At 49.5% G+C, this 21,251-nt stretch overlaps 2 protein-coding genes across 2 annotated transcripts in view; both read right to left on the reverse strand.

The window, feature by feature from the left end:
• MCM5 (minichromosome maintenance complex component 5) overlaps positions 1 to 13,976 on the reverse strand; it is a 51,527-nt gene extending 37,551 nt beyond the window's left edge. The window contains exons 1-7 of the mRNA XM_007953976.1: positions 13,810 to 13,976; positions 12,137 to 12,263; positions 11,927 to 12,055; positions 10,283 to 10,455; positions 7,971 to 8,126; positions 6,197 to 6,363; positions 4,586 to 4,757 (exon numbers count right to left, since the gene is read on the reverse strand). Coding sequence (XP_007952167.1) covers positions 4,586 to 4,757; positions 6,197 to 6,363; positions 7,971 to 8,126; positions 10,283 to 10,455; positions 11,927 to 12,055; positions 12,137 to 12,263; positions 13,810 to 13,976 — 1,091 coding nt within the window. The remainder of the gene's footprint in view (positions 1 to 4,585; positions 4,758 to 6,196; positions 6,364 to 7,970; positions 8,127 to 10,282; positions 10,456 to 11,926; positions 12,056 to 12,136; positions 12,264 to 13,809) is intronic.
• A 6,314-nt stretch (positions 13,977 to 20,290) lies between these two features.
• HMOX1 (heme oxygenase 1) overlaps positions 20,291 to 21,251 on the reverse strand; it is a 10,402-nt gene continuing 9,441 nt past the window's right edge. Inside the window, exon 5 of the mRNA XM_007953979.2 lies at positions 20,291 to 20,421. Coding sequence (XP_007952170.1) covers positions 20,291 to 20,421 — 131 coding nt within the window. The remainder of the gene's footprint in view (positions 20,422 to 21,251) is intronic.

Below are 21,251 nucleotides of genomic sequence, written 5' to 3' on the forward strand. Positions count from 1 at the left end.
ATCTTCCTTCCGAGGAGTGGCTGGTGGGTTTGAACCGCCAGCCTTCTGGTTAGCAGTCAAGTGCTTTAGCCACTATGCTACCAGAGCTCCCATGAATAGCACCCAATAATAACAGCAATTATGCTAACACAGACAATCCTGCAACAATAATATTAACTACCAATAATTTATGAATGGATACTTAGTAGTTAGGTATGCTAAAGAGGCACAGGTGGCTGTAAGGGAGCAAACCCACCTGCAGATGTAGGTTTGGTTGTGGATATTTCTACTATGTAATTATAAGCGCTGTATGTACAATAATACAGACAATAGACCACACAAGGGGCACAGTCATGAAAACTTCTTAGGCATAACCTAACACCTCACAGGATGAAGTCCCTAGATTCAAGGGCAAAGCACAAAGATTTGAGGGACATTTATGTCAATTTGAACAACATAGCTCATAAAGACAATATTCTGCATCCTATTTTGGTGAGGAGCATCTAGGATCTTAAAAGCTTGTGAGCACCATTTAAGATAGAACTATTGGTCTCTACCCATCCAGAGCAAAGGAGAGTGAAGAAAACCAAAGACTCAAGAGAGCAATTAGTCCAAAGGAGTAATGGACCACATGAACACAGCCTACACGACCCCAAGACCAGAGGAACTCGATGGTGCCTGGCTACTACTACCGGCTGCTCTGACTGGGATCAGAACGAGGGTTTGGGATAGAGCAGAAGAAAAAAAGTAGAGTAAAAAAGGAAACTCACAGGGGAAAAAAAAACATACTGTCTGACAGAGACTACAGGAACCCTGAGACGGTGGTTCTACGACACCCTTCTAAGCTGGAATGACAGTCATTCCCAGAGACCAACTTTCAGTCAAACAACAGACAGCTCCATAAAATAAATAATAACACCCAAGAGGAACATATTCCTTAGAACAAACAATTATCTGAGATCAAAAGGATAACATTTGCCCGAAAGCAAAGAGAAGGCAAGGAGGCAGAAAATTTGGATGAAAGGAAACGGGGAGCCCAGGGCGGAAATAGGAAGAGTGCTGACACATTGTGGGGAATGCAACTAATGTCAGGGAACACTTTATGTACAAGCAATCAAACGGGAAACTAATTTGCTCTGTAAACTTTCACTTAAAGCACAATAAAAATTTTTTAATGTTACATTTTTTTTAAAGTTGTAGTTTAGTTGATTCCGATTCAGGGAACCCCTTGACTCATCACTCAACCACCAAAGCCAAAGATGAGGAAATGGAAGATTTCTACCAACTTCTGCAGTCTGAAATTGATATGCAATCAAGACGTGTTGATTATCACTGGTGATTGGAATACAAAAGTTGGAAACAAAGAGTTACCAGTAGTTGGAAATTATGGCTTTGGTGACAGAAATAACGCTGTAGATCGCATGATAGAATTTTGCAAGACAAAAGATTTATTCATTGCAAATACCTTTTTCAACAACACAAGGGACAGCTATACACATAGACTTCACCAGATGGAATACACAGGAATCAAACTGACTATATCTGTGGCAAGAGGCGATGGAGAAGTTTGTTATCTTTGGCCAAAACAAGGCCAGGAGCTGATTGTGGAACAGACCATCAACTGCTCATATGCACGTTCAAGGTGAAGTTGAAGACAATTAAAACAAGTCCACGAGTGCCAAAATATGACCTTGATAATATCCTTCCTGAATTTAGAGACCATCTAAAGAATAGATTTGATACATTCAACACCAATGACCAAAAACCAGAGGAATTGTGGGATGACATCAAGAATATCATCCATGAAGAAAAGACCAAAATGGATGTCAGAGAGACTCTGAAACTTGTCCTTGAATGGTCAGTAACTAAAGCAAATGGATGACAAGATAAAAGAACTGAACAGAAGATTTCAAAGAGCAGCTCAAGAAGACAAAGTCAATTATTATAATGAAATGTGCAAAGACCTGGAGTTAGAAAACCAAAAGGAAAGAACACGTTCAGCATTTCTCAAGCTCAAAGAACTGAAGAAAAAAACTAAGCCTCAAATTATAAGACTGAAAGATTCTATGGGCAAAAGATTGAATGATGCAGGAAATATCAAAAGAAGATAGAAAGAATAAACAGAGTCACTGTACCAAAAAAACTGGTCCATGTTCACCCATTTCAGGAGATGGTATATGATCAAGAACCAATGGTATTGAAGGAAGAATCTTGATCAAAGTTGCACTCAAGGAATTGGCAAAAAACAAGGCTCCAGGAATTGACGGAATACCCAGGGATGTTTCACCAAACTGATGCCGTACTAGAGGCACTCACTTGGCTATGCCAAGAGATTTGGAAGACAACTACCTGGACAACTGACTGGAAAAGATCCTTATTTATACCCATTCCAAAGAAAGATGGCCCCACAGAATGTGGAAATTATCGAATAATATCATTAATATCACATGCAAGTAAAATCTTACTGAAGATAATTCAAAAACGGTTGCACTAGTATACTGACAGAGAGCTTCTAGAAACACAAGCTGGACTCAGAAAAGGATGTGGGACAAGGGATATCATAGCTGATGTCAGATGGATCTTGGCTCAAAGCAAAGAATACCAGAAAGATGTTTACTTATGTTTTATTGATTATGTAAAAGTGTTCAATTGTGTGGATCATAACAAATTATGGGTAACAATGAGAAGAATGGGAATTCCAGAACACTTAATTGTACTCATGAGGAAATTGTACATAGATCAAGTGGCTGTTGTTCAAACAGAACAAGAGGATAATGCATGGTTTAAAATCAAGAAGGGAGTGTGTCAGGGTTGTATCCTTTCACCATACTTATTCAATCTGTATGCTGAGCAAATAATCCGAGACTTGGACTATATGAAGAAAAAATGTGGCATCAGGATTGGAGGAAGACTCATTAACAACCTGTGATACACAGACGACACAACTTTGCTTGCTGAAAGTAAGGATGACTTGAAGCACTTACTGATAAAGATTAAAGACTACAGTCTGCAATATGGATTGTATTTCAACATAAAGAAAATGGAAAGCCTCACAACTGGGACAATAAGCAGATTCATGATGGATGGAGAAAAGACTGAAGTTGTCAAGGACTTCGTATTACTTGGTTCTACAATAAATGCCAGTGGAAGCAGCAATCAAGACAACAGACAACATACTGCATTGGGCAAATCTGCTGCAAAAGTCCTTGACTTTCAAGTGATGAAGAGCAAAGATGTCTCCTTGAAGACTAAGGTGCACCTACCTAACCCAAGCCATGGTATTTTCAATTGCCTCTTATGCATGTGAGAGCTGGGCAATGAATAAGGAAGACCAAAGAAGAGTTGATGCTTTTGAGTTGCAGTGTTGGAGAAGAATGCTAAGAGTACCATGGACTGCTAAAAGGACAAACAAATCTGTTCTGGACAAAGTGCAGCCGGAATACTCCATGGAAGCGAGAATGGCCAGACGTCATCTCACCTACTTTGGCTGTCAGAAGAAACCATTCCCTGGAGAAGGATATCATGCTTGGTAAAGTGGAAGGTCATCGAAAAAGGGGAAAACACTCAACGAGACGGATTGACACAGTGGCTACAACAATGGGCTCAGGTATAGCAAGGATCATTGAGGCTGGCACAGGACTGAGTAGAGTTTCGTTCTGCTGTGCACAGGGTCGCTATGAGTCAGAGATTACTCGAGGGCACCTAACAATAGGCTACCTCTATGTGTGCCAGAATGTGCTCCATAGGGTTTCCAATGGTTGGTTTTTCAAAAATAGATGGCCGGGCCTTTCTTCCAAGGCACCTTTCGGTGGACTTGAACCTTTAACCTTCCAGTTAGCAGCCGAGCATGTTAACCGTTTGCACTACTTAGGCAGAGGCAGAAACCCAAAAGGCAACATAAGAATGGGCTTATTTATGCTTACTTACTAAATCTATAGTAAACAGTTTCACGTTTTTCACCACAAAAAATACCTGAAATTGTTCACTACAGATGAGCAAGCACATATAAGATGGTGCTTACTTTGCTTACGGGGTACTCTGTCCCTGCCAGGGACTGTAAATGTTAAGAGAGGCTTTGATTCTGTAGGACACTGAGGCTGGGAGAGACAGATGCCAGCCATAACCTAGGAACAGAATCTTTGACGTGATGCAAAACATGGAATTGTTCACTATAGATTAGTAGCAAGCACAAGTCAGTCCATGCTTACCTTGCTTACTGGGTAATCGGACACTGTACTCAGGGACTCCCAGTAAACATTAATATTATTATTTTCTATATTTCTATTGTTTAGTTTCAAAAACATGTGTGATGGCCTGAGTGTCAGATTTTCCACCTGGGTAATTCACGGGGACACTCAGATTCAGGGAGGTGGTGTCACTCTACCCAAGTCACACACTAAGCAAGGAGCAAAGTAGTGACAATATCCTCCTGGCCCTAAGCCCATTTTCTCCCCACTGCACTTGCTGGGTTTCCCCACCCACTCTCTAGCCAGGGAGGGAAATTAGGCCCCAGCCGGCTGACAGTCAAACTGGCCTGGGGAAGATCCGGGGAGTAGGAGCAGAGCCGAGGGTCTGAGGAAAAATGAAGAGAGGGCCCAACTCCCACCTCTTTCGGGAGCCCCCAAAGAGCAGGCAGGCGATGGCCTTCTTCATGTCCGTGCCCCCAAAGATGGAGGGGGCGATGCTCTTGGAGATGACCTCATAGACATTGGGTAGGGCAGCCAGGCGGCGGAATTCCTCCTCTTCTTGTGGGGTTACAGCCCCTGCAAAGCTGCGGCCTAAGTGGAAAGGGGAGAGTGGTGCATAAGGGGGACCCTCCTCCAGCCTACTCCAGGGCATGGGCCCAGCTCACCAGTATTGAGCCCTCAGGGTCAGGATGGCACAGCCTCAGCCCAAGTCAAGACAGAGACCCAGTTCTCCCTCTCAGGAGAGAGTCTGGTACATTCCAGTGCCCAGTGGACAAGGGGAGGAGAGAAAGGGTCAGAGGTGTTAGCGGGCCAGGGTGTGTAGGGACCCTGGGGACCACCAGAAAGCCTTTCACTGAATGGAGAGAAATGGAGCCATTTCAGCCAAGAAGCAGCATGATGCCTTGGTTCTAACAGCAGATCACTCTGGCTGCTGTGTGGAAAAGAAAACACAGGGGGGCAAGGGCAGAGGCTGGAATACTAGTGAGGAAGCCCAGCAATAACCCTGGGTCAAGATGGTGGGGTAAGGAGAAGTGGCCAGGCTGTGGGATGACTTTGAGGTGTTTTGCCTGACTACTGGAAAGACGGAGTGGACATCAGCTGAGACCAGAAGGCAGAGGAGCCATCGTGAGAAGGTGGGGGAATAAAGGAGCTTGGCTCTGGATGGGTTAGGTTTGAGATGCCTTGCAGACACTGACATGGATTTGTCAACAGTTGGCTATGAGTCTGGATATGGGGGGAAGTTCAGGTTAGAGACAGAAACTTATAATTGACAACATGGGGGCTGTTCTAAGCTGTGAGCCGAGACAAGCTCACCAGGGAAGGAACATAGTGTGGTCTGTGAACTGAGTCTGGGAACCCTCCCCTCCAAATCAATTCACTGTAGACAGTGTAGACACAAATCTGGAAAACCGTGCAGTGGCTCCCCAGCCCTCAGGTGAGAGCACAAGTCCTCCCCTTGGCGTTCAATGCCCTTTGTGTGGCTCCAGCCCACTCGTCCCTAAACCCACTCAGCAGCCCAGCCAGACCAGGGGCTTCACCCACTCAAGCTGCTCCTATCCCACCTGGAAGAGCCTATCCTTCACATCCTGCCATCCTTCCAACCCAGCCCCTACACTCCTCTTTGTCCGCACACCCTGCCTACAAGGCTCCTGCCACTCTCACCTTCTCTAACCTGCTTTAGCACCTGGCTGTACTCACATCTGCCACCACCTCACTCTGCCCTGTTCCCCAGCAGGAACATATCTCCAACTGGGCTGAGGTCCTCCCTGCCTGGAAACACATGTCCATACCTGGCCTTCAGACTTGGTCCTGCATTTAGGCAAGCACCTTCAGTCCAGGGCCCACAGTATGGACTGACAGGCAGATGCTCCAAGGAGGCAAGTTTTTGCTTAACATAAGGATGAACATTCTAGTAGCATGAGCAATTCAAGGATGTCCCAGGCTGCCTCATGGGGCCACAAACCACATGTGAATGGAAGTATGCAAGCACAGCACAGATAGGGCTGAGCAGGGCCCCAGAGCTGACTCACCAGAGCCATCTGTGTCCACTTGGATGCCCAGGACCCGGATGTAGGAGCTCCGGATGCCCACACCCACCCTGTCACCACCTCTGCTGGAGATCTGGCCAAACTTTTTGATGGAGTAGATGCCCATGATGGTGACTCTGTTTCCAGGGACAACCTTGTCACACAGGTACCTGAGAGGAAAGAGAAAAGGTAAGAGACTAGTGGAAAAAGCAAGTCTGATTCACCCACTCCCATCATACTCACCAGCCACCTAAGCATCTCTACTGACCCGCCTCCACCCCATTCCATCCCATGGGGCCCAAAGGAAAGGGTCCCCTGCCCTTCCTCACAACCCACCCAATTCTTAGACGGCTCACTGCTTAGGACAGTGCTGTTAAGCCCCAGTTATGGTGGCAGCCGACCCTTCCAGCTGCCTTCTCAAGCTCATGAGTTATTCCCGCAGGTGGAGGGGAGAGGCTCAGTGCTTCAGAAGCCCCATCTCTCTTAGATTAGTCACACACCTTCTGTGGCTAGCTCAGGAGAAGGCTTCCTCCTCATCCCCCTCCAGCTTCCTGGCCTGGGCCACTCCCCATTTCTGCTTCCATAAGCTCCACCAAGTCAATTTGCCTGAGTTCTCATTCTCTCTTTACAAAATAAAATGTTAGAACATTATCCTTTCTAGCCAGAGGCAGTGTGGCATAGAGGAGACACTTGGACCTGTACCTGCCCTCTGCCACTTAGCAGCTGTGTGACTTCAAGAAGCCACTGTGCCTCTCTGGGCCTGTATCTTCATCTCTCAGATGACCTCACCGGCCTTTACTGTTGGAGAATCAGGGAGGAAACGGGTACCACAGTGCTTTATAAGCTGCTCTTCACTGCCACCTGTAACAGCTACAAGGCTCCATGCCTCTCTTCCCACTCTCTTTCTGACATGTTTTGGATCACATGCCCCCGGAGAATAATCTATTACACTCTCATTATTATCAAATAATCTAAGACATAATCTAGTAAATACTTACTCTGTGCCAGGAATTGTGCACTGAATGTGCATTTTCTATGTAAACAGCACAGTGGAGATGGAATTCTGTCATTATCCCCATCGTGCTGATGAGGAAACTGAGTCACAACAAACTCATGTAACTTGCCCAAGAGTCTGACTCCTACAAACTCAACTGCCATTGAGCAAGCTGATGGAAGCCATAAACCTGCTCCTCAGAAATCCACATGTCCAGAACATCCATGTGCATTATCAGGGTGGCCAAGCCAGGTTAAGAGCCCTGGTCAACACTCCAAACCTTCCCCCCAGGTCACTGAGGGAACCATGCCCAGGCCCCTCTGCAACTTCCTCAGGGCAAAATCTTACCAGAAAGCCCCAAGGCAGCAGGTGTGGGGCGGGGGTGCTAGGCCGGGAAGATGCTTCCTCAGCCAGTGACCTCGATATGCCACCCTGGGGCTCCTAGAACATTTCCCAGGGCCTCTCAGTCCTAAGAGGGCTGGAGAGATGCTGCTATAGGGGCTTTGGAAAGACACAGATGTAGGCTCAAAACCTAGATCTTCCACTCACTAAGTCAGTTAATCTCTCAAAGTTACATTTCTTCATCTGCAAAATGGGGGTTAAGGTGTCCTATGGGTTACAGGAAGTTGAGAGGAAATGTATGGGAAGCACCAGGCACAGTGTAACTATTCAGTAACCAGGCTCCAACTCTTCCCCTTCCCCCCACCATGACCCACACGCTCCAGACAACCCAGATGCACTACACCAGCCACCGGCTTAGGGCCACCACCCAGCCCCTCCCACCTGTCGCAGTAGAGCTGCATGTGTCTGGGCATCTCGCCGTGGGGCACTGCGTCGGGCAGCTCCTGCAGCTTCAAGGTCTGGAAGTCCACACATTTGCACTTGTCGGGCATGATGAAGTATGGGTCCAGAGGGCACTTGGGACGCCCAGCCTGATCCCTGCATGGGGCGGAAGAACCTGGTCACCACAAATCAGCAACAGGATGTGACCAGCCACAGCTGAAGGGGACCCTGGGATACACTGGCAAAGGCCCCAAACAGAGGGCTTCTCTATGGTGGGCAGAGCACTGGATTAGGAATTGGAAGAAGCTCTGGAAACCTGACTCTTCCGTTAACTTGCCGAGTGGTAGAAGACAAGTCCTACATCTCCAAAGAAAAACCAAACCAAGCCTGCTGCCAAGGAATTGATTCCAACTCACAGCAACTCTACAGGACCAAGCAGAACTGCCTCACAAGGTTTGCAAGGCCACCTCTTCCTCTGGAGGAACAGCTGATGGGTTTGAACCACTGACCTTTAGGGCCACAGCTGAGCAGCACTTAAGCTGCACACAAGTAGCCAGATTATCAATGACCTTACTAACCCCCTACTCCAATTCCAGGATCTTTTCCAGGGAGATTCTAAACATCTCTAGACCATTCTCAGGCTTCTATGTAAAATCCTAGTCATTACAACAAAGCATCTTCTACCCCAGGCTTTATTATAGGCACAAGAGACACAGCGGTAAACAAAAAGTGCCTGCTCAGGAAACAGGAAAGGCAAACAAGCAAATTACCACATAATATGATGACAGGTAGTACTAGGTGCTAGGGAAAAAGAAAGGCAACTAAGAAAAAGAGAGAGTGGCCGAATTGTGTGAACTCAGACAGCACGGTGGCTTCAGCAAGGCCCCTCTGACCAGGTGACAGTGAGGAGCAACCTGAAGGGAGAAGTGAGAACAGACTGTGGAACCCTGATGAAGAGTGTTCCACACAGAGGAAACGTAAGCTCTGTGCCACAACTGGTATGTGCTTGGAGGACACGGCTGGGGCCCAGCAAGAGGGAGGAGTGGGGAGGCAAGGCAGGAGGGAGCTGGAGCCAGACGAGCTACAAGAGGATGTGGCTGTGGGTGACACAAGAGACACCGAAGCACTTGCAGTTTAGGGCATGCTGGCTGCTGGGTAGAGAACGTAACCACCCAGTAACCAGGGAGGTTACTGCACTGTTCTAGGTGAGTGACAGCAACATGGAACAAGGCAGATGTGCCAACTGAAACCCACTGCCATCAAGTCGATTCTGACTCACAGGAACCTAGTAGGACGGAGTGGAACTGCTTCAGGATTTCTAGAAACAGACTGCCTCATCTTTCTCCCAACAGAGAGTGTGGTAGATGCGAACCACCAACCTTTCGTTGGCAGCTGAATGCTTTAACCACTGAGCCACCAGAGCTCCTGAGATGTGAGAAAGACAGTAAGAAATGCTCTGGTTCTCTACAGGCACATCCGACAGCAGAGCCAGAAGGATGGTTTCAATGCAAGGAGGAGGAACATGACGAGGCCAAGGATCTAGGCCTGAACACAGGAACAGATGGCATTCTGTGGGGGGCAATGCGGAAGGGGCAGGTCTGAGGATGGGTGGCATCTGGTTCCATTTGGGCCATGATCAAGTCTGTAATGTGCCCATTAGCACCCCATGGGATGTCTGAGGCTGCTGGACATAGCAGTCTGGGGGTCGGTGGAGATACCCATGTGTAGTCTCCATACATCGGTCAGCTCATGATCACCTATGGGTTAGCGCAGAAACAGAAGTGGATGGCTGGGCCCTGGGGCCCTGCAACGCTAGGTCGGGAAGCTGAGGAGCAATCAGCAGAGATGGCCAAGAAAGCAGCCAATCAGAGAACGAGGGGATGGGCTCCCTTCACATCAGGGGTTCTGCCAAGGCCCAGACAGGTTTTACAGTCCCAGAGGCCACACACTCCGCTTTGTGGCATGAACACAGTCACAGGCAATACACCAATGAGCAAGCATGGCTGGGGTCACAGACTGTGTGGGTGAGCCAGCTTACTGACCCCTGTAGAAGACTCCATACAGACACACTCCCCTAGCACACTCTCCCCTCCCAACCCTGGCTTCCTGCACAGGTCTGTCTGGGCATGGGGGGGGGGCGGGGGGGGGCAGAACTCACAAATGTAGAGGCATAACACGCCCCAGGGCTCAGATTTCTGTCAATCCCCCGGGCACATCCCCTGTCCCCGCTCTTCCCAGGTCTTTAATGAGCAGCTACCAGGTCGTGACCTGAGGTCCCTTCTGGCAATGCAGATGGCTTGAGGCCCACTCACGTGTTGCACTTCCTGGGCAGGGCGTAGCCCTCCAGGCCAGGCCGCATGGCGATGTTGGTGACGGTGTTGCGGCAGCTGCGGCACTGGATAGAGATGCGCATGGCCTTGGCCCGCACTGCAGAGGCTGCAATGATGATGCCGGGGATCTTCACCAGGTGCGACATCATGTCGGACTACAACAGAGCCACAGGGAGGGTGCCGTTAAAGGGAGCCAGGGTGGTGGTGCTCGCACAGCATGATGGCCATACTGAAGGCCACTGCACGGCACCTGTGAAGACTGCTAAAACGGCGAATGTTTTGCTCTCAATGTATTTACCACAATTTTTAAAAGTTAATAGAAGGGTGAGAGGCAGGGGACATCGGGCCCATGCTGGGAAATGCCCTGCACAGGAGCCAGGGGAGGGGGCCCAGAGCTACAGGGAGGCCACAGCTCCTCTGCTCAGCCGAAAGCCTGTTTGCTGAGCATCTACCCACTGGACCCAGTCAGTACAGGTATCCCCCGCTTTTCAAAAGTTTGCTTTATGTCAACTTTGCTTTTCCAAAAGACCTACATCAGTACCTGTTTTTACTAACCAAAAGAAACCCAAAGAGGATTTTCGCTTTTATAATAAAAGACAAAAAGCGAAACCAACATTCAGTGTTTTGCAGCAAGCCATTATCGGCACAGTGCCTGCCCCAGGCAGCAAGAGAGGCCTCGCCAAGCTCCTTCCCCAGGAACTGCACTCAGCATCTCAGCATCAAGCCGCCATAACTTTGAACTGTGTCTGTGAGCACTGCATGTCAATGTTTCAGAGTTTCTTTACGTTTTGTGTTATATGATAAGACTTAGTAGGTTATTTTTTGGGGTCTGGGAAATCTCAAAAGGTTTTCCCATAGAAATTATTAGTAACTGCTTCTTCACTTTACATCATCTCAGCTTACAAAAGGTTTTATTTGGATGTTCTCCTTTTGAAGAATGAAGAAAACCTGGACCAGACTGACAGAACACGGGTTCAGGGGAGCCTCAGGCACCATTCCTGCTTTTAAAGACCTCACATCACATCAGACGTCACCTCCTCATAAGAGCCATCTCCATCTTTCCCAGAGGGGCCCCACGCTTTCTCATCACCCTCTTGATTTCTTTCCTTGCCTTTAAATTCACCACCGTCAAGTTGGATCTGACTCATAGCAATCCCTCCTTGGTTTCCCGAGGAGTTATCACTACGGAAATACTGTCCAATCTTCCTTCTGCGAAGTGGCTGGTCAGTTTGTACCTCCAGCTTTCTGGTTAGCAGTCAAATGCCTTAGGCACTACGTTATAAGAGCTCCCTTCCTTGCCTTTAGGACCACGTAACATTCTACCATGGGTGATGTTTACTGATATACTCCATCTCCCCTGCTGGACGTAAACTCCACGAGAGTGAGAACTTGTCTGTTTAGTTCATCATTGTTTTTCCAGGACCTAATGCCATGCCATGCTCACAGGAAGAGCTTAATGAATATTTGTCTCATGAATTACTTTTACAGAGGAGGAAACTGGCTCAGAAAGTTCTAGTGACTTGCTCAGGGTCACACAGCTGGTGCCCAGGCCTGCCTGCCTCCAGAGTCCCTCTCCACCATGCAGTGGCTGCCACCACGCTCAGACAGGTGCCTAGGCTGACCCACCTTCAGGCTGCGAATGCTGGATGGGCTGGCGTCTGACTTGAGCATGACCTGGATGTCCTGGGGCACCTCCTCCCCGGTGGGCCGGGGCCGGGTCACCTCATCAGCCACCTCCTTGGCAGCTTCCTCTAACTAGAGAAGAGGAAGGGGACAGGCTATTAGTGACTGGGGCAGATCCAACCTGGAGGGGTTCAGGAATGGGGCCTCACCCACCAGCTGTAAGTGTTCAGCTGGCTGCTTGTACAAGTAGTCAGCCAGGTCCTCATCAAAGCTGGCCAGATCCTCCATCTCCACCTCAATCCAGTACTCGCCCAGGTTGTAATGTCGCTTGAGTTCATCCCTGCAGTGGGTGGGTACAGAAACAAGGAAACCAACGCTGGCTGAGGGGCCTCTGCCCATCAGCCTCCCACACTGCAGCCACCACTGCCACACCCTCCTCTTCCCAAGCCCACACCTAATTCAAGGACACTCATCACCTAATCCTGTAAAGGCTCCCCAGTATCAACAAAGGTGTCCTCCACAGAAAGCGCCATGGAAGTGGTCACAAGAAACTGAAGACTGTTTAACTGCTCAGACAGGGGTCCACCCACAGTTCAGTTTGGGAGACACTCACTGCAAACTCAGAGGCTTCCTCGTAACTCACTCTTGGAAACTAACCTCAAATTTGCAGGCTCCGTGGCAGCAGAGATCTTGTCTGTCTTGTCAACCATAGGACCCTCTTTTTACACAGCATCTCACAGAACTACTATTCCAGGAACACACTTTGGAAACTTATGCCCAGCCTGCTCCCCAGCCTCACCTCGGGACCCATCCTTTTCTACCTTTTGTCCAGGACCCAATCAAACGGTCAGCCTGTCCCTGAAAGCTCCTTGCTGTACAAGCCATTCCTGCGTCCATGCAACTACTCCTACGTTTAATGCCATCCACCCTTGAAACTCTTCCCTCAGCTCGAGAGTCAATCCACAGCTCGTCTGGAAGCCTTCCCTAACTCCTCTGCCTTCCACATTCCTCAACTGAGGGAATTATCACTTTGTAATTTATTTATTGGTCTCAGTGTCTCACCTACTGATTAGGAGCTTCTTGAGGACAAGAAGTGTCTTTTCATCTTTGTATCTCAGTGCCAGCACTGTGTCTAAACATAGTAAGTGGTCAGCGTTAGCTGGCATGTAAATAAATGGAGTCAGGAACCGCTATAACCATTTTACTGATAAAGAAACTGAGGCCTAGAGAGAACATCACTTGGAAGTCACTCAGCTAATAGTTGGTCAGGTCCAAACCTGGCCCTGACTTTTAACAAACTCATGCTCTCTGCACTTCAAGGTCACCAGGATAGAAGCTGGGTCTATGAGGATTCAACAAGCGGTTGCTGGGCTGTAAGACGGAGTAAGGGCAGGGACCCTGTCCAGCTTGTCGGGTGCTGTACCCCAGCAGCTGCCACGGTGACCAGCATACAGCAGGTGCTCAATTAAGGTAAGCTGAAAGAATGCAGGACGAGTGAAGGGAACCATAACTACCACCTTCACCGTTTACACCCACGGACCACTTAAGCTTACAAAGTATGGCAGAGATTACCTGGAAGAGCAGTAAGATGTAGGGTTGCTGTGCCCCACTCAGCAGGTGACACGCCCCAAAATTAACTTCAGCTATAAAATTTACAAAACTATACGCCCTCGGGGCAGAACGAGTAGAAGAAAAAGCACCACCGAGACCAAATCCCTGTGACCCAAGCCAGCCTCCTTCAGCCCTCTGTTCCTTTCCCGTCCCTGCTCAGCCCCTCCACCACAGTACGGGGCTCTGAGGGAAGCGGAGCTCGCGTGCCCTGACCCTCAGCGCCGCAGCACGGAGGTTTGCGGGCGCATCTCTCCTCCAACTCTCTCATTGCGCACCTGTATTTGAAGGTGAAGCCCGTGCGGTCGGTGCCCACGCGGTACTGCCGCAGGAACTCCTTGAAGCGTCTCTGCAGCTGAGATTTGCGGGCCTGCCCCTCATCGGCCCCGGGGTCCCCCCCGAAGCTGTCGCTGTAGAAAATCCCAGGGTCATCGAAGCCGGACATGACTGCACCTAGCAGGGGAATAAAGAGCTAGGACGGGCTGGGAGCGGCGCGCGGCATTCCCTCTCCTCCGATGCTTGGGTCCTCCGCTCCAAACGAGGAGCGGGATGTCCCGGCTCCAAGTGGGGTGAGGGTGACTGACCCCGGTTCCTCCTCCTCGATCCCACCTCCACTTCTTCTAGGAGAAACCTCTGCCCCACTCTTACTCAGATCCAAAGCGCAGATGCCAGCAGACCCCCGTGCGGCTGACTGCCCCGCACCCCACACCCTAGTCCCACCGGCCTCACCTTTCCGCCTCCCTAGCTCCACGGACCCCGGGAGACAAGAACCTCCACGCTCGGCTGCCGAGTTTCGCGGGAAAAACGAGATGGCGCGTTCGGACGCTAGGACCGCTGCTCCCTGATTGGTTCGCCGGGGTGCCGCGGCCAGCGATTGGGCTACTCTGCGACCCACGCTCAAACCCGGCTACCTAGCCCCGCCTCTCACCGAAAACGATTGGCTGTGAGGTGCAAGTCGTCAGGCCTCGCCTTCTTCCGGGCTCCATTTTGTGTCCGCGGGAATTAATTTGGCGCGAAACTTCTGGCAGAGAAGCAAGCGGGGAGTGTGGTGGCGGTGCGGGAGGCGCAAAGATGGCGGAAGGGCCGGTTTGGGGCGCAGAGGATACGGGGCGGCCAGTGGAAGTGTTGAAAGCTCTTATGTGTACATTTCTTAAGCTTTTTTAAAAGCCCTGGTGACGCAGTGGTTAAGCGCTCAGTTGCCAAATAAAAGTTTGGCAGTTAGAACCCACCCAGTGGCACTGCAGGAGAAAGATCTGGCGATCTGCCACTGGAAAGATAACGCCAGGAAAATCCTAGGGGGCCAGTTCTGCTCTACAGGTAGAAAATGTACCTATTTCACAACCGTGAGGTGAAAGAAGTAGCTCAGAAATTAGAGGGTCAGATTGTCCCCATGGTTCATGGATCCCAGACAGCATTTGAACACAGTCCCCTCCCTGCATCCCTGCTCGGAGTGCTCTCCACCACCGTACACTGACTCCAAAAGTTGCTGACTTTTTATTCATTTGGTGGTGGTTGAAATTTGAGAAAATTCACAACCAGATTTCCAGCCAAACTTGAAAAACTGAAGATCTGCACAAAACCTCGGATTGCATTCTCAATTAACAATGTGGGCCGGAGCCAGATGGCTCTTCCCCTTATATGAGCATTGTATCTGCAGTTCACCACAGTCCCCACCCAGCCTATTTCTGCTAAGGTTTCATGTCTGGTTCCCAAAGAGGCCTGGTGGGACAGTGGTTGGAACCCACTCCACAGGAGAAAGATGTGGCAATCTATTTCTGTCAAGATTATAGCCTAGAAAACTCTGTGGGACAGTTCTACTCTGTCACATGGGTCACTGAGTTGGAAAAGAGAAAATTGACTTGTTGGCAACCTTAACAAACTGGCAGTTCAAACCCTCCTAGAAGCCCTGGAGAAGAAAGGCAGAGGACGGGGGGAGCCATATAGTTCGGTAGGGAATTATGTAAACGGGAAAATTAAGGCACAGAGTGGTCAGCTGAAAATACTAAATGAGTTGGTGTTCAAGCCAGAATTAAAACCCCATTCTTCCAACCTCTTCCTCTGTGCCTACCACTGCCCCACCTAAGCTTTGTGAAGTTAACTGACAACTTTCCGTCTGCCCCATCCTGGGGTAACTTGTGTTGAAGAAAAAGTCAAATCCAAAGCTTGAAGAAGTGTAACCAAGTGGCCAGTGGTGGGACTGAACCTGTCAACTCAGTCCTACCATCTCCTGAGCTCTTTGTAGGGTGGCCTTGTCCTACTCCTTTGTCAGAAAGGGTGGGCATGCCCTGCTAAAATGGTCTGCCGCAAACTGTGTCAGGGACTCTGAGAATTGTTTCGGGCTGCCAGAACTGAGGGGTAGAGTGTCAGTGGCCCCAAGATTTGCAGAACTCTTAAGATCCTGCCCTCAACCTGAGACTTCAGGGATAGCCTCAGAATCATGACTTGCTGGGGCCCGTGGACATCTGTATCACTGAAAAAAATGCCCCTTGGGGCTGGTTCTGTTCCTGGAAAATTATATGAATTAGAAATGATCTCTTCTGACTGGGATCTTAAAAGGAGCCATCTAGATGGAACAATGGGTCTCTCCTTGTCCAGAGCAAAGAAGAATGAAGAAAACCAAAGATTCATGGAAACAATTAGTCCAATCGTCTGGTAAACCATGTGATCTGCAGCCTATACGACTATGAGACCAGAAGAACTAGATGGTGCCAAGCTACCACTGTCAACCGCTCAGAGGGGGATCTATGTAGGAGATCCTAGACAGAGAGGGAGAACAATGTGGAACAAAAGTCAAAATCATTTGGGGAAAAATAAAAGGGGGGGGGGGAACCAGGTTTGCTGGTCTGATGGAGCCTGGTGGAACCACTGAGACTATGTCCCCCAGCTGCCCTTCAGGTCTGGAATTGAACCCACACCTGTGGCTTCCAGCCAAACAAAAGATAGGCATATGAGTTGAACATTTACCTCAAGTAGATACACTCCTTGGAGAGAACAATCATGGGAGAAAGAAGGGCTGCTTATGCACAGGGAGACAGCTCAGGGGGCAGGAGTGCATGGAGGGATGGACACAGGGAAGAGGTAACTATGGGGAGGAAGTGGGAAGGGAGCTGTTGCATTGGGGTAAATTGTAGTCAATCTCATGAGACAAAGTGTGGGGGGGCTTCTGTATGGAAAGTGAATTTGCTCTGTAAACTTTCACCCAAATCACAATTAAAAAAAAAAAAAAGGAAAGATAAGAAATGATCTCTTCACCCCCACCAACCATTCCCATAACCATTGTGTTGTATTACCTTCCTAAATAGTATTAAGAGCTTTTATTACAAGCTCATATAACAACCTACTCATCTTGCACTTCGTTGGACTGTGGTGGCTTGAGTGTTGCTGTGAGGCTGGAAGCTATGGCACTGGCGTTTCAAATGCCAGCAGGGTCACCCTTGGCGGACAGTTTCCAATGGAGCTTCCAGATTACAATAGACTAGGAAGATGGACGAGGCCGTTCACTTCTGAAAGAACTGGCCACTGGAAACCTTACGAATAGAGATGAAACAGTGTCTGACATGTTACTAGAAAAGGACCGGGCAGTGTTTTGCTGCCAGTTTGACGGCCCCTAACAGCAACAACATGACAACCCTGCCCCCTTGGAGTTAAGTGACCTTGAGAAGTTACTTTGAATTCCTGGTGTTTCTGTTTCTTCATCTGTAAAGCAGACTGTTGCTGTCAGCAGCCACTGAGTCAGCTCCAGTGCATGGTGACCTCGTGTATAACAGGAAAAAACGGTTCTAAGTCCGCTGCCGTCTTGATAGTTGATGTGGTTGAGTCCATTGTTGTGGCAACTGTTACTCCATCTTGTGGAGTGTCTCCCTTATTGTCGCTGACCCTCCACTTTACCAAACCTGATGTCCTTGTCTAGCAATTGGAAAACAAACGGGTAGTTACAGTGGATTCAGCCACACGGTGCCTGGTGCATAGAGGCTGCTTGCTTCTGTGCTTATTAAGCAGAAGTGCATCGTCCCCTGTCCAGTGCTCTCCTGCCCCACCCCTCAACGGGACCAAATGGAACAGAGCCCTGCACTCCTTTTGCCCCATTCGCACAAACGTATCTTTACAAATATGGGGAGGATTTTCATAAAAAAAAAGGTATTAATCTGGAACTTGCTTTCCTCATTAATATTTTATGGACGTCTGTCCAGGTCAGCAGGCATAGATTTAATTCATTCTTTATAATAGCTCCTTAATTGCCCCTAATGAGGACAGACCAGAAATTCTTCAGACTTTCCTGTTAGAATCAAGGTGGGTTCCCTTTCCTTCCTTTCTACCATCTTTAGTTCTTTCCTTCTGTCCTCCCTTCTTCCATTCCTTCCTTTCTTTGCCAATGAAACAGCATTTCTGCCCCTTTGAGGAAACTGAGTCCAAGAGAGATTGAGCTACGGCTGCAATTTGAATGCTTAACCTCTGCATGGTGTTGTTGGGTGTCCTCGAGTTGATTCAGCTCAGCAACCCCATGGTATAGAGTAGCGCCCCCATGTGATGGCTGCAGTGGGACTGCCCCCTAGGGTCTCCTACACTGTTATCTTTACGAAAGCAGAGAGCCAGGCCTTCCTTCTATGGAGCCGCTGAATGATTTGAACAGCTAACCTTTTGGTTAGCAGCTGAGTGCTTAAGCACTATGCCCCCAGAGTGCCTTTGCATACAGAATCTCGATGGTGGCTCCCAGACCTGGCAGTGCATTGAGAGCCCCCAGGGAGCATCGGAAGCAGAGATTCCAGAGTCCCACCTCCAGTCTCCTGAATCAGAGTTTCTCAGGGTGGGGCCCTGGATTCCACGGTTGAAGGTCTCTGAGTGATTCTGATGCCACCATCCATAGGCTGCTGTTTGGACATCACTGACTCTCCCACCAAGGAGCTCTGGTGGTGTAGTGGTTAAGGCATTTGGCTGCTAACCAAAAGGTTCAAACCCACCAGCTGCTCTGTGGAAGAAAGAAGAGGCAGTCTGCTTCCATAAAGATTTATGGTCTTGGAAACCCAATGGGGGTTGCTATGAGTTGGAATCTACTTTAAGGCAGTGTTTTGAGATCCTCCCAAGTACTGGATGTGTTGTTCCTAGTTTACCCCTGAACAAAATGAGACTTGAAGCAACTTGTCCAAGGTCACAGACTTAGTGACAAAGTCAGGACTAGAGTCCCCTGACTCCGGTCCTCATAAACAGACCCTATAAGGACCCTATCCCTGCTCTGTGCAGTGCACTTTCAGTGAAGGGGTGTCACCTTCCTGGGTTTGGAGGCTGCATGTTGAGCATCTCGGTAGCTTCCCCAGCTAGGGCAGTGAGAAGGGCTTCCGTGTTGGAGCTAGAACCACAACCATCCAGTTGCTCTCAAGTCGATTCTGACACATGGCGCCCCCATGTGTCCGAGTAGAACTCTGTTCCACAGGGTGGCCAGTGAACAATTTTTTCAGACTAGATCTTTCGGGCTTTCCTTCCGAGGTACCTTGGGTGGGCTCGAACCTGCAGCCTTTCAGGTAGTGCCCGAGCATAGAACCATTTCACCACCCAGGGACTCCTCAGTGCTGGTCAGACCTGCTTTTTTTTTCTGACCCTCAGTGGTAACAGCTTTTCACAGGTGTGCTGTGAGATTAGGCGAGGGGACAGAGGTGAAGTGACTTGCACAGGTCAAGGACCACTTAGCAAGAATCACAAACCACTGGGCTCCCCTCTTCCATAATAGCTGCTAATGTCATATGGTGGTGGCACTTTCCAGACATCTCATTTGCTCTCAAGGCAGGCTAATGGGGCAGTTATCACCATATGCATGCTATGAGGCTGAAGAACTAACCTCAGAGTCAGAGCTATGGAGGGCAGTAGCAGGGATCGGAACCCAGGACCTGTCTCCAGTCCTGAAGATTCAGCGCACAGAACTCATACATTTGGCCCCGGAATCTGATCACTTCCTCCTCACAGGGCAGCCCCATGCTCAGTAAAGGCAGGTCTTGCACCAAGGTGGCACGAGGCAATGATTCACCCAACAACTGCCAAAGGCCGACTGCCCACACTCTCCCAACTGGGTACAATGTTGGAAACCAGCTCCTCCACCCTGGCTCCCCAGCAGGCATTCAAGAAACAGGAGAGGAAAAGGTCAGTTCCCCAGGGAGCTCAAGAAAAATATTGCAAGTTACTAGGAGGCAGTGTAGTTTATTGTTTCACATACAAGTTAGAGACCAAGGCCACGGTGCTGTTAAACATGTCCCGCCCCACTCACCAACCCTACCCCCAAATACCACCCCCACCCTGTGATAACAACATAACGGAACACAACAAAATATCACAGTTCAGGCATGGCCGGCCACAAAAAGCGGCTCCGACAGAAACATAAGACACAACATTTTCGCAAGTTTATATAAAAATTGCCATAGCCCAAAGGGAAAGCGGTCACGGCTGTCAGCCAGGAGACTGTGAACTTGGGACATCTGGAGGGTCAGGACAGTCACTGTCCTGACTGCCTCTTCTGGCTCTGCTACAGGAACAGGGATGCAAGGGTCCCGCCCCACGCTGGGGGTTCTGGTCACTGGGCTGGCTGTGCTTTTGGATGAGGACGCTGAAGGACTCCTTCCTCCTTTGCAGACAGAGAGGGCCACAGAGAGAGGGCAGGGACCCCGGAACAGACCCCCCATGCCTAAGGTAGAGATGTCAGCTGTGAGATTTTCCTTCTCTTGAGGGCCTTCTGCTGGACAGAGTTCATGGCCCCAGGAGCCAGCTTGTTTGCATTCACATGGCATACAGCCCCACGGCCACCGTTGCCACTAGAAAGCTAAGTGTGAGGACCCATCGGATGAGTGGAGCCTGGGAGAGGATGTTCAGCTTGGGCTTCCCTCTGGGTGTCTCGGGGGCAGTGGGCTCTGAAAGAGAAAAGAGGGGCTGCATTAACAACAGGTGGATGGAATGAAGGTGCCTGACGTCACTGGAAAGCAAAGCAGAGGGTTCTCAGCTGTCTCCAGTACAATCCCTGCTGAGTGCCAGAACTCTGCTGGAGCACAAATGAGCAGCCCTCTAGCCACTGCTTGAACACCTCCAGAGACGGGAAGCTTACTACTTCTCGAAGTTTCCCATTATTCTATTTTCAGCCAGGCCACATTGTGAGAAAATTCTGCGGCCCCAGGCATATTTTTAGATGAAGGTCCTTGTCAAGCTTCACTGGGGAGGAGGTCTGAGAGGTACCTCCTGGTCTGAGACTCTTGCGTCTTTGTGAGGAATGGTGGTACTGGGCAGAGGCTGCGTGGGCAGGAGCTGGAAGGGGAGATCTCCAAGGTCAAAATTCAAATTCGCCCATGTCCCGTCACTCACACATGGTGGGCTGGAGCCAGCCCTGCAGTCTGGGTGGGCAGGTCATCCACCTCTCCTTGTGCATGAGTGAATGTCCTCTAGGTCTGAAGAGGCAGGACAGGGGTCAAGGGCACACCTCTAGAGCCAGACCAGCTGGGTTTGAATCCCAGCCCCAGTGGGGCAGCAATGAGAGGAAAATGACATGGGAATCTATGAGGGGCTTCCTAGCAGAAAGGAGGGCCTCTGGCTTGGTGGCTCAGGATCACAGTCATGGGGAACATGGGCCAGCAGGTATCCTCAACATTTCTACATTTCCATTGTTCTAAGGGAGCTCTGGTAGCATAGTGCCTAAGGCACTTGACTGCTCACCAGAAGGCTGGCAGTTCAAACCCACCAGCCACTCCTC

Source organism: Orycteropus afer, unplaced genomic scaffold (assembly GCF_000298275.1).
Source record: "Orycteropus afer afer isolate SDZICR_OR568_19922 unplaced genomic scaffold, OryAfe1.0 scaffold00421, whole genome shotgun sequence".
NCBI classification, from domain to species: domain Eukaryota; kingdom Metazoa; phylum Chordata; class Mammalia; order Tubulidentata; family Orycteropodidae; genus Orycteropus; species Orycteropus afer.